The following is a 14,189-nucleotide window of genomic DNA, read 5'->3' as shown; positions in this document are numbered from 1 at the left end:
GAGCGCTGAAGCAGAAGCAGCTGTCTCCTTTGTTTATGTCCATGATATTTCTGTGGTGCATGGGGCGATCAGATACACCTTGTTTTCGGCTTCATTCAGCTCCGAGCGGTCTCACTCGGCCATTGAAAGGTTTTCCCAGCTTTTTCCAGTGATAAAACAACTAGAGGCCTGAGTTTATGAATTTTTGATGATGTTGTACAGTGGAAATGGAAAATTGTAATATCGGACCTGGTCCGAGATAGGACCACAAAGGGTTAATATACTGTACATTTTCAGAGTAGTGACACTGACATCTTGTTAATATCAGATCTTCTAAGAAAATAAATACATGTATACATAATTGCATATAACTAGATGTTTAGGTACATCTGTCACACATATTTATCCAATACCCTCATCTCTGTTCATTTGAGAACCAATGGGATTAGCTTCACTTATGTCTCTGGGCAAAACCAACCAACCACACTTCACACTGTGTAGGGTTTGAAAGATTAATGAAAAACTTCCAGCATTATTTTAATATTTCCAATTTACACTTCCAGGCTTACTTTTTTGTCAATAATAATATAAAAAATGATATACCTATTTAGTTGTTATCTTAAAACCATCTATATCTAGATGAAAATTATATTGCAAAATTACATTGTAACCTATGTGTCTTTTAAAAGTCTGTCAACTTCCATACTGAGGACAAACTTACATACCATACAGATGTGGCCTTTGTTAACCTGGTTCTTTTACTAGTGCTTATGTTGTGTTAAGATTTCCATTACATGAGAGTAGATGTTAAAAACTTCATGCTGATTTGAACTCGGCTCTCGTTAAGATAAACACCAACTAAGATGTGGCCTTACAGTAAACTAATGTGATCCATCTGCATTTCCATCCATTTGCGTTTCTTTCCATCTGTTGAAGTAGATATCCTTTTGTCTGGTGTTGATGGCAGAAGTGTAATGCTGGCTCCAGGGATCAGCTTATTTTGCCTCCCCAGCGCATCAGCACACACAATGGCCGAAGTTTCTTCCTCACATATGCCTCATCCACAGCACCTTCCCATGGCACTGTTAACTCTACCAGATGAACAAGGCGTGCTGACCCAGACCACAAGACAATGTCTGGTCGAAGGATAGTGGTGGCAATCTCAAGTGGAAAAATAAGCCTTTGACCAACATCTGCCAGCATCTTCCAGTCTCTAGCAGCTTCCGGTTGTCGTGGGCGAGGCTTGCTTTTAACACCTTTTCTTGGTGATTGCTCTCCTGGATGGAGAAATATTGTCTTTTGTGTGCAATGCTTTGAAGGAACTGGTGGCAACTTATTGGTCAGGTTACACTTGTCTTCCAATGCTAAGGCCAAACACCACAGCAGCTGTTCATGGTGCCAAGTAAACAGTCCTTGGCTAAGCCATACCTTACATCTTATCAAAATGTGCCTCAATGTTGCAGGTGATGAACACAAAGGACATGAGAAATCCTCACCCATCCAGAGGTTTAGGTTCTGTGGTGATGGGAGAACATCATATGTTGATCTGATGAGGAAACTGATCCTGCTCTGTTCCACTGTCCACAGGTCTTGCCAGCCAATCTTGCGTTGTGCCACACTTTCCCATCTCATCCATTCTCCCTGCTTGGCCTGGGAAATAGCCTTTACACACCTGATTCTCTCTTCCTGCTTTTGCACCTCATTGACTACCAGCTTCCTCCGTTGAGCTGAGGTTGCCTTGTGCCATGTAGGAGGAGCTGAACTGAGACCAAGACCCCCTCTTCCATGCTGAACTTGCCCATAATATCACGATTCGAAGGACAGCCTTAGCATCTTCCACAGCTTTCTTTACCAACTCAATTCTAATATCCAAGTGCAGCAGGGCTGAGGCCCAGCATATGAAAATGTGTTTTTGTGTCTTGTTTATATTGGTTGAGGGGCTTTGTGTAAATAGTTATTAGAGAGCCAGATGCTTTGCCTGAGGCGCTACCAGCCAAGTTTGTTTACAGGGAATCGCAGCTGAGGATTGGATGGCTGTGGTTCTTGACTGGCTGGTGGACATCTCCCACAATAAAATGAGTCAGGTGACACACCTTAACGTTGCTGAAAAACCAAAGGACCAGAACAGTCCACACTACCTGAACAACAAACCTGTGTTTGGTAAAAGAAACAAAACATTTCCAACCATTGTGTGTGGAACCGGGATTTGTTTCTTTTTCTTTTTTATTAGTATTAGTAGGGATTAGTTTAGGGATTCAGAAATCCCAGAAGTATAGTGAGAAGTGTGTCAACGGAACTTCCTTCATTAGTGGAGTAGCCCTAGCCATATACTCAGCAAAACTTTGTTTTAATAGTGTTTTTCAGTAGGTGGATGATCTTGAATACTGATTCAAAATTAGGAGTCTTGTTTTGTGGGTTGGGAAACTAATTTAGATGATGAATTAAAATTAAATGTCAAGCTAATTTTGGACCAACTTGTAATAATAATAATAATAATAATAATAATAATAATAATAATAATAAACATATAAGGTTAAAACAGTTTTTGTGTACAAATATCAGAAATACTAAAATAAACTAAATGAATACAATGACAAACTTGCTGTCAATGATTAGTATTTCTCAGTGTCTCAGAAGCATTCTCAGCAATATGAGAAATTAAATTGATAGTGAAAGCACATTATTTTACATCCCATTGACTGTCTTCCACCTTACGTAATGTATGTCAATAAGACAAGTGTCCATGTTGCTGTTTTGTATTCAGCTCCTCATGGGAACAGGTATTAAAACATGGCAGGCTTATACGTCACACGTTACAGAAGAAAAAAAGAGGGTTAAGATTTTGTCTCCAACAATCAGTCTAAGAAGAACCTTTATAAATACAGTTCTTTCTTTTTAAGTTAGTTATGTTAATGTACTTGATTGGTGTGCTGTGTATGTTCTAAACCTTTTGTAATATAAAATCTATGTTTTTTTTATTTTTTATTTTATAAATAGATACAATAGAATGGTATTTGAGCTGGATATATTTAAACATTCCTCTGTCAATGAACTAGCCAATCCCGTTAAGCAGTTTTATTACACACTATAATAGGTAAACTTTGAGTCACAAAATCACACCTTGAACAGTGCTTTCCATAATATAGTCATAGAATACCCTGAGCACAAACTCAAGAGGTCAGAAGTTTTTGACACTGCACTAGCACTAACACTATGTGTTAATCCACTAATACATTTGTATGTGTGTATGTCATAAATATCTTGTAGGGGTTGTAGAGAGCTGCAAGTCAGTTATTATCATGTCAATTAAAACTGCAGGAATAGTCAAACAAGATTTGCATACTGATATATATTGGTTTACTGAATGATGGAAATGTACCAGCAAACTACAAGTTCCCTTGCAAAAGTGTTTTACACTGTTACATTTTTCATATCATTTTACAATGCTATACATTTACTATAAATTGCATTGTTTTAAAATACAATACAATGCATTATTTACTGGCTTGCTTTAACTTTACCATTCTTTCACTATGCTTTTACTTTACCAACCATACATTTTTTTTTTTTTTTTTAAAGTAATAGTAGCCGATACACAATATGTAGGAACAGGGCCCTTTTCATTCTAAGGGTGTTAAGAAAATGTTTAACTATGCTTACTACTCAAACATAGTATTGGTATCATTTCAAAATGAAAAGCAAAGTAAACAAAATGTAACTGTTATATCTTTTTTCCACTTCAGGTACCATACAGGAAAGAGATTTGAACAGAACACATTGCTGGAGGAGCTCCACAGAGTCAAGTTTTTCACCTCTCTGGTTGCTGTCAAATTCACTTACATCTTTTGGAGTTTACACCATCCTGTACTGAACAGATTGCCAATGCTTACAAGGAACTGCTTGTTGTTGTTTCTTTGGTTCCTGTTTGACAAAGGTCTCTTGACACCCCTGCAGTCGCCACCACATAGAAAACTGGGAAAGGAACATCCCGGGGGCATTGTGGGGCTACTGAGAAATGCACAACCAAGTTTTCAACGAGTTAAACGTGGCTGGGTGTGGAACCAGTTCTTTGTCTTGGAGGAGTATATGGGGTCGGACCCTCAATATGTTGGCAAGGTAAAATCTGTTTGTCTACTGATTTCTCAAACACCTGAAATTCATCCTTAAACAAGTGGTAGCATTATTTTTTGGTAAATCTTTCTTACCAAACCTATTTTTGTTTAAGCTTGTTTTACCCAAAACACAAAATGATACCAGTGCAATTCACATCTTAATACAAAATCTGACATTATTAAACAGTAGTGAGATATTTTTGCACACAGTCTACGCATCTTTAAAACAAATGTGCAAGTCTTGCACCACTTTGCTGTTCTATTGGTATTAGATGTATTGCTACAAAAGTATTATATTTTGAAAACAACAACAACAAAAAAGCAGTATAAAATACAAAGTGCTTTTGAAATATAAAAAAAATAAAGTCAGTGTCAAACTTGAAGGTACTCCCAGAGTGCATGCAGCACATAAATGATATGACAAGAAATGTATGTGGCACAAGTTTGACATTCTTTAGTGCACCCGTTGCCAGTTAGTTAAAACCATGCTTTGGCCTTTCTGCTTACAATCAGGAACACACTACTGCATAGCAACTCTCCAAATCCTTGACATAGTGACTGGTGTCTGAGTTGATAAGAGTATAAAAACCTGCATCCATCGGACTAGTACAATTTAAGGACTTCAATATATTCATATAGTAAAAGTTTACATTTTTCAATATTGAAATTCATACAAAATGTATTTTTTATGACTCTCAACAGAGCTTATGGTAAATTACTTCTTATAATATGAAATCACTTAACACAAATTTATACTGTAATTCAAATTTGATTTCAGTGGTGCTGTAATGTCAATACAAACTCACAGTATGCTTAGACTCCTGTGCAGTTTGTAGAAGGTACGGTATATTTTACCTGATCTTTTTTTTTTTTTACCAGAGGAGCAGTTTATTCAGTCTGTTTTGGTATGTCCATGTGAGGCGAGAGTGTATTAAATGGAATGTCCAGACAGTAATTTATGTGTACAGAAATAAAATAATTTATTTTTATTATCTATACACAACAAAATAATTAAATAACAAAAGAAAACAAAATGGTGTGAGGGAAGGCGTGCAGGGGTGAAATCCAAAACAGATCGTGATAACTCGTCTTTAATCGTCTTCGTGGCAAACCATACATAAACAAAAAAGACAAAAGAAATGTTAGTGTTAATTTTTTTTTAAAAAATCCCTCTGCACCAAACTAGTCTCTCCCCCCACCCGTTACTCCTCCTATTTTACTTTCGGACCAACCCCGAACACAGTAGTACGTTCCCTTTAGTATGTAATGTCCCGCCTCTGTAGTCAGTGGAACACCAATCCCCGACTGACACGTGTCCTTATCCTTCACTTCACTCCAGTGGCTGGAATTTACATACTCGCACTTCCGCCCCTCACCAAGGTGCCGCCCCTCAAAAGATGACTTTTGCCATGGTCACGAGATCTTGGTAAGGGAAGTCCCGAGTTGGTTTGATGCCATCTACTGTCGGGAGGCTGAATCACAGACCGAAATCCCTTTGACTCATCACAGTCCAGCTTGCTTCTATAACTAAAATCTTACAGAAACAGCTGAACTACACATATGTTATTGCTTGTATATTGAGGCATAACTAGAAATCATTGACAATTCTAATACGACATTTAAATGCCTTTAAAGTAGTATCAGGTGGTGACTATATTTACAGTATATGCAGTCTTAAATTATGATATTACCATGCACTTGTCATGAAATGGTGATACAGCACAGGGTTAATGCATTGGGTAGACAATAGTCATCTGACTGCTGTACAAATCTTGTCCATTGTGAAAATACCACGGAGCTTAAATTAACAGCAGCAATTGGGTTACTACATAACCCAATTATATCATCATAAAGGGGCTAAAATCAGAACTACATGTAAACCCATTGCATCATACTAAAAACTGCATGACAATTTTTTGGGGAAGACTGGAGCAAATAGTTGAAAATCAGTTATTGACAAGTTCCCTGTCTACTCTTATGCATGCAGTCAGGTAGTTATCCTACAACTTGTGTTAAGTTTTACTAAAACATTTTTAGTCCAGTAACCATTGTTGAAATTTTATAGGGCTGCATTACAACAAATATGTTATAATGCAATAAATATTTTCAAAGGGACACGGTTATATAAATATAGTGTACATAAAGGCTGCTGTATACAGTACATTCTCCAGGATTTGTGGTTGATTGTGATACTGTTCTTATTAATGTTTTCAAATTCTAACTGGTGATGCTGATGAGACCATTTCAACTCTTTAGTACTAATTTGTCCATCAACAAAACATCTTTTAATGTGAAATGCTGAGGTGGTCTTGTCCATCTTCCTGTACTTCTACAAGGTATTTGTTTGACAATTTGTATTATTACAACACCTCTAATATTTTAGTTCCTGATCTGTTCATATAGTGATTTGAGATTCATTGAATATTACTATGCCTTTGTCTTTGACACCTATTTAGTCTGCAAAAAGACATTGAATATGTCCTCATTCTTTTTATTGTGCAGTGCCTTAGTAATATTCAGCATTACATGTTTGACACACCTGCATTTGCCCATATTACACCTTCTTTCAAAAAGTTTTAGAAAACAGAACATTGCCTGCATTCTTCAGATTTATCAAAAACCACTGATCAGATCTAATATAGTTCCTGCTACATTGCTTGAAAAGCAATTCTTTATCCCTGACAGAGACTTAATGGTCCGTGAAAGTTACAATGGGATATTTTATAAATTTTTCAATGAAAGTTCCAGTTTTTAAGTTGTCTTAAGTTAACTTTTAGATATCCCTTTGCCTGTTTGATCTCTTGTGAAGTATACATCAGCTTAAGGCTGGGGCGATGCCTACTTTTTCACCATCGATATATCGTTTTCCAAAAAAGCCAATGCATCGATTCATCAACGTTATGAAAGGGTAAAAAATAAACTACTGCAGTTATACATGTGGATCTCTATATTACTGTGCAATATTGCTAGTAAAGGTTTAAAAACTATTATACTAATTAAATTAAATCAGTTTGTGCATATAGTGATAATAATAAAAAAAGGTTTAATCATTCTTACCTTATCCATGTTGAATTGTGTGTCAAGGAAATTCATGGTTAAAGTAATTTTAATATAAGCATTTCCTGCATATTTAATTCACACTGTTGTCTGTGTGACAAGCTGCGGTGATTGGGTTGTTAACACAGATTCCAGAACATTCTTAACCACATCTACTTCAAAGCTAGTTATATTGAATAGGAGGTTTAAATGATAATTTGATAATGAAATAGGTGGATACATTTCATTTCTAACAGACCTTTTTGTGTGACACCAAACTGTCTATCAAATACTGAGAACCAATGGAAGGACCGACAAGGACTTGTTTACAGTACAAGGGAATGCCTATACATTGTGTTATTTAAACTCAAAACAAGGATATTCAATCTCTGGATTCGCTCTTTCTTCAAAACATCTCATCGCTCTCAACTCATCAAACTCCGAAGTTCTTCAATGAAGTTGCAATGATGTCATCTTCAAAGCTGTCACAGTGAGGATGGGCTCCCTCCGGAACGACGAAAGCTTTTGCCTATAGACTTCATGGAGATACTGCACTGCGCTGCTGCACAACTAACTTCCACAGAGAGGATGACCATGTTAAGAAGACTTTGTTTTAATCATCTCACCAACAGAATAAGTATCAAACTTATATTGTGTGTTTACAAGAAACTGAACTGAAGCCATGCTATTGATATTGTCACAATACGTAATGAGTGTCTATTCAACTAGATGCTGGAACATTGTACATGAGTACTTAGCAACTTGGAAGCTAGCGCATGTATACGTAATGTTTGACTGAACCAAACTGAACTACTAAAGACTGCTTCACTAATGCAGAACGCTAAGACCAGAGAGCACATCAAGTATTCAATTATGAACATTTAAAAATGCGTAACTTTTCCTTGAATGTTTTATTTTGTTTCTACTTTATACATATGTTTTTAACTATGAAGCCTAACCTTTATTCTTCTTCCTTTGAGAATATGAATAAATGTAATAACAATTTGGATTGTTAAGTTTCTTTTTGTCTTATAACAAATACACATTTATGAATGATTTGAAATAGTTAAACATACATTTATTTCATAATATTAATTGTTAATCTCTTTTCATCATGAATCTAGGGATAATTTGTGCTTTGTCTTTTGACATCCCTACTTCAGATAGACTGCAAAAATGATTTATAAAATGCGACGAAATGACCACTACTGCTTTTCACATGTTCCTTTCCGTAACTACCTACTATGAGCAAGTAACGCAACAACATGCATAATCATCAGGGCGCATTAACGTTGTGTAGACGTGATGACGCTGCCGTTGTGTGCAACAGTCTGTACTACTTCAGGATGGCAAAAGCATGGCGTATTGAAGTCACCAGGAGACTTCACGCTGCTCCCATCTTCGTTGCCAGGAGACTACACGCTGCTCCCACCTCCACCACTTCCACCACCAGAAGCAAAACAGCGGGAGCTGCCTTTGCCTCCATCACCTTCACTGGCAGAAGCAGAGCAGCAGGAGATGCCTATGCCTAAACCACCATCACCAGCAGGAGCAGAGCAGCAGGAGCTGCCTCTGCCACCTTCACCTGCACGACACTCCCCAAGGATGCCTTCACATCATCGCTCGAGGATGTCTACACGACATCACTTAAGGATGCCTGCCTCGCAGTACCTAAGGATGCCTGCTTCGCTCCACCTAAGGATGCCTGCTCTGTATGGCCTGGGGTTGCCTGCTGCTCTACATCACCTGGGGTTGCCTGCTGCTCTGCATCGCCTGGGGTTGCCTGCTGCTCTGCATCGCCTGGGGTTGCCTGCTGCTCTGCATCACCTGGAGTTGCCTGCTGCTCTGCATCACCTGGAGTTGCCTGATGCTCTGCATCACCTGGGGTCGCCGGAATTGCTTTGCCAGGGGTCTGCCAGCTCTGGGGATGTGATGGGATTGGAGGAGCCAGACCGGAAGACATTAATGGCTCTACTGCCAGTCGGTAAGCTGACAGCCTTTCCACTGTCAGCTAGGGAGCTGCTGGTTGTAAAGAGGGGGGAGGAGGTCCGGAGACCACCAACCCCAGCAGCAGTATCACTGCCGGAGATCTTGGAGGAGGGCAGGAGACCTGCTCTTGCGGCAACATTTTTGCTGCAGGAAGTACTGTGGCCGGAGCCCCATGAGAGGGAGCTGCCGACTACGAAGAAGGGGGGGGGGGGTGTCAGCATGTCTGACAGCCTCACCATTGGCAGCATTTCCGCTGCCAGTGGTACAGCGGGAGGAGAGACTTGCTCTGCTGGCGGCACGTCTGCTGACAGCATTGCCAGTAGCAGCCTGGCTACTGGCAACATTGCAGCCCATAAACCCCTTAAAGTTCCTGTTCTTAGCCCGGGACTTTGAGCGAGATTGGGGATTTTAAGGGGGGAGGCAGCCATTGAGGCAATGTGACCCACCCCGGTGTGTATTTGTGTGTTATATGTTTCCTGTTGTGTGTTAATGTTGGTGTATAGTCATTGGTACACGGGTTATAAATGGGTCTCTGTAGCACGAGGGATTTAAAATGTATACATTTGTATTTAGGCACAAGGATTGCACAGCACTTCACGTGCAGGTAAAATATAATAATATGTGAGCATTAATAATATGTGAATTGCACTAAATTAATTCATGTGCAGTTGTACCGAGACTCCAGTTGAATGATTGATTAGCAATCGAGTCTCGGTACAGCTGCATAAAAGCTACATGTTTTCACTCACTCAGGGTTGAGTGTTCGGTGTGTGAAAGGGTGAAAGGGTGAGAGAGAGGAGATTTACAATTGCTATTGCGTGCTGGAAGTGCCAGCACAGTACTTGTGTTCTGTTCGTCCACGGTTTGTCTGTGTGTCTATTTGTTTTGGCAAGATTTAACATTTAGCTAAATATTTAACTAAATCTTAAATCTCTTAACGAGATTTAACATTAAGCTAAATATTTAACAGGCCAGCCAAATCTGGCATTTGTATGCAAATTAACTCTGCCCACTTTGTGCTTTCACATGATTTAATTGGCTCTTGTAATGCTGAAATTTGCATATTTCCTAATTAGCATTACAAGAGCCAATCAAAACATGTGAAAGCACAAAGCGGGCGGAGCTAATTTGCAATTAGCAATGAGGGTTATGAGTTGGAAATATATAGTAGTGCATTCGAATTCTACTTGTTAAACCTGGTTTAATGAACTGGGCTTAGAAATTAACTTTAACAATGTAATCATATATATAATTATAAATAAATAGTTTCTACATTTTGCCAAAATAATTCATAGCTCCAGATGCTAAGTAATTTAAAAGGATTAATGTATGTAAAATGATGCAGCAAGTTTGCCAGTCACTTACAATTTGTCATTATTATGTAATAAAGAGCGGAAAGATTTAGTATTGTAATATATGGGGGTGATACATGCTATGAGACTTTCTGAAAATGGGTGTTGAAATGATGTCTGTATTAAGGATAATGACTCAATTTATTTGCCCTGCCAAATTATACTTTTTTCAAATATGTTATTAATGGGACTGCTGTTCAAATCACAGTCAGGACATATTTCTAAAATGCTAATGTCCCCCCATCAGTTTCACTTGTGGATCAGTTTCAGTTTCATACTGGATCCAGGTTTATAATTTATCTTGTAAAAATGAGCCTCCCCAAAGGGAAGATATATTCTATGTTTTTTTTTTTTTTTTTTTTTTATCTCATACTGATTAATAACCTTTATTATAAACATGTCAGATGAATATAACAGGAATGCTGTCTTCTGATTGGTTTCTGTAGCGGGCATTATGGCCAGGAATTGCCCTCAGGATGTCAACACAACCATCACCGATAAAGTACAGGCTCCATCTCTATCCAACAAACGAGAATGGTCTTCACATCTTTCCAATGTCTTAACTCCTGCAATTATTGATATCCACCAGCCTTCAATAGCTGAAAATCACCAGCAAACCTTCCAACAAACTGCAGACCTGCAAAAGCACATTCAAAAACCGAAGCCAAATATTTTAATCCACCCTCAGAAATCTCAGCCATGAACAAACATACCTGCTATGTTTCAAAACTGCACTTTCACAGGTATCCTGCACTTCAACTTGAAATAAATAAACTTACAAAAAAACAAAAAAAACTAAACAAACAATGAACTTTACAAAATAAATAACTCAAATATTTAAATTACTAATTGAATTCCTTTCTTTTAAGAATACATTCATTTGTTTAATAATACTGTTAGTGATACAATCAGTTTGTTATATTTACCTATCTACATTTCTTTTCGAAAAAGCAGATGAAACACAATGGTCTTATTTGTTGAGAAAATGATAGTTTGCTTCGCTGTTCACAGGTGGAATTATACTGTCGAAGAACCGCTGCAGCAGCATGGGATGAGCACCGCAAGACATATAGAAAGAAATAAATGAAAGGGTATAAATCTTAATGTTATAGCTGTTAAAACCATAAAGACATTTTATAATAGATTTACACCTCGGGCCTTGAACTCTCCCAGCCGGGGCATTAACAGTCAGGAAATACCTTGCCTGTCGGTCATTACTGTTTAAATATATCACTGGTGGAAAATTACAATTTATTTGACAGCTGTAGTGTCAGTTTTAACTAATGGAAGTTATTTTGACAAATGTATCCACATTTATGAAAAACATAATGTCCAGTATATGTTTATTTTGATACCAAGCACATCTTATTTCGACTCGGGAAAATGGAGTAATCCTTGCAGAGGGTACATTTTTGGGATGCTCTCTGTACAGTCTGCATTTCAGTGCATTATTATTATTATTATTGTATTATTATTATTATTATTATTATTACACATGGTGAACGGTAACTATCCTATACACTTGGTGCATTACAGTCTTATTATACACAGTGGTGGTGCAAGACCTGTGTATAATAAGATTAGGTGGTGACGCAAGACCCATGTATAATAAGGTTGATGATAAAACTGCTAACCTCAATTTTTAAAAACAAACTGTACCATCAGTACATGAATACAACATGAATACAACAAACACTGTTGATACCAAAACTGAATAATGCAATTAATAATAATAATAATATAATAATAATAATAATATAATAATAATAATAATAATAATAATAATCTTTTTAAACATGCATCAGTGTTCAAGAGAATTGAAGCAGGATGTTCAGGGTCTAGTATTGACATTTTATTGGATAGGCTGTATGCCAAAAAATACTTAAAAATAGAAAACGATCATTATAAATCAGCTTTATTGGCTGGATTTACCTTTGATTTCTTGCAAGGACAAATGTGACAATGCTGAAGAAGGGGATTCACTGTTTATAAGGAATTAGAATCAGAAGAACATTTTTATTTTTGCCTTAAATAACATTTTTGAATTGTTTTGTTCCTGGGCATAATATGATATGAGTATGAAATATGTCTAGTTACATCAGACAATGGGTTGTTTGACAATGCCTTTTCTGACAGGATACGTCAGATTTAAAGTTACAATGCAGAAAGGTAACCACAAACAATTCAAATGACATGTAAACATTTGTTCATTGTCACATGAAAAATAGCTAATCCTAAAACATAATAAACATGGTTTCAATAGAAAATGCTTTAAAAAAGAAAAACAATATGTGCTGTTCTGCTATCCTCAGTAAATCTGAGGACATGATGTTCTTGAATAACATTAGTTCCATGCCATAAGAGTTTATGCATTGTAAGATAGCAGGGAGAGGGTTAGATTCCTCCCTGCCTAAAAACATGTTCAAATGCACATTGGTTTAATTTAATTAGATTTCGGTTAATTGTTTTATTGTTAATTATCCCCTGCACCTGGCTATCATTGTAAATTAGAGCCAAGTGCAGAGTAAGGTGGGGGGGGGGGGCAGGGACTGGAGAACGGAGAAAGGAAATGATATGAACAAGGAGAAACACTGGGGAACACAGAAAAAGGAAAGTCTATGTAAAACTTAAAACTAATTTAAAATGAAAAGTAAAGATTGACGCAGAGAGCAACAATGAGAAAAACGCTGAGACACAAACCAGCGATGCACAGAGAACAAATGAGATTAAGCAGACAGGACAGAGGATGGATGGAGGGAGAAACAGAAACGAAACCAACAGAGGAGATGTTACAGCCGAGCCAACTGCAACAAGGATTGGCAGATGCACCTACTTGAGAAGAAGCGACATCACAGTGTCTAGACAGATCAGCTTATTTTTAATGTGTGACTAGTGTCCTGTGATAGCGTTGTTAAACATTGTTTCCTTTTGTCTGGTATAAAACACGATACAGAATATTCTTATAAGAATGTTGCCTTTTTTTTCATCTGGATACTATCTGTTGTATACATTTAGTGCCTGGATACTATGATTAACAACATTTAGTTTCTCTTGTCCTATAAGGATAGAGATAAAAATAATATATATATATATATATATATATATATATATATATATATAGATATAGATATAGATATAGATATAATATATATATATATAATTAGTGGCTTGCAAAAGTATTCAGACCCCTGACCAATTCTCTCATTTTACCAAATTACAAATGGTACATTGAAATTTCATTCTGTTTGATATTTTATTTTTAAACACTGAAACTCAGAATCAATTATTGTAAGGTGACATTGGTTTTATATTGGGAAATATTTTAGAAAAAAAAAACTGAAATATCTTGCTTGCATAAGTATTCAACCCCTGTGCTGTGGAAGCTCCCTGTTTGAACTGATGAAATAAATTGCCCAACGAGGACACAATTACCTTACCATTGGCCTCCACCTGTGAACAATTGAAGTTGCTGTCACATTTTCTGGACAAAAACCCCACTGTTGAAGGATTGTTGGTAATGCTGTGAATCTGAAGGAAAATGAAGACCAAAGAGCATTCTACACAAGTTAGCGATAAAGCGATACAAATGCATAGATTAGGGAAAGGATACAAAATAATATCCAAGTGTTTGGATTTCCCAGTGAGCACAGTTGGATCAATAATCAGGAAGTGGAAGCTGCATCACACCACCCAGGCACTGCCAAGAAAAGGCCGTCCCTCA

General features: G+C 37.2%; 1 protein-coding gene across 1 annotated transcript in view; it reads left to right on the top strand.

The window, feature by feature from the left end:
• The window catches only part of LOC121312743 (cadherin-12-like), a 105,577-nt gene that overhangs the window by 43,337 nt on the left and 48,051 nt on the right, over positions 1–14,189 (top strand). The window contains exon 2 of the mRNA XM_041244471.1: positions 3,723–4,095. Coding sequence (XP_041100405.1) covers positions 3,862–4,095 — 234 coding nt within the window. The 5' untranslated portion in view covers positions 3,723–3,861. The remainder of the gene's footprint in view (positions 1–3,722; positions 4,096–14,189) is intronic.

Source organism: Polyodon spathula, chromosome 3, assembly GCF_017654505.1.
Source record: "Polyodon spathula isolate WHYD16114869_AA chromosome 3, ASM1765450v1, whole genome shotgun sequence".
Classification (NCBI taxonomy): Eukaryota; Metazoa; Chordata; class Actinopteri; order Acipenseriformes; family Polyodontidae; genus Polyodon; species Polyodon spathula.
The sequence above is the reverse complement of the archived record's forward strand: the minus strand, read 5'-3'. Positions and strand labels throughout refer to the sequence as shown.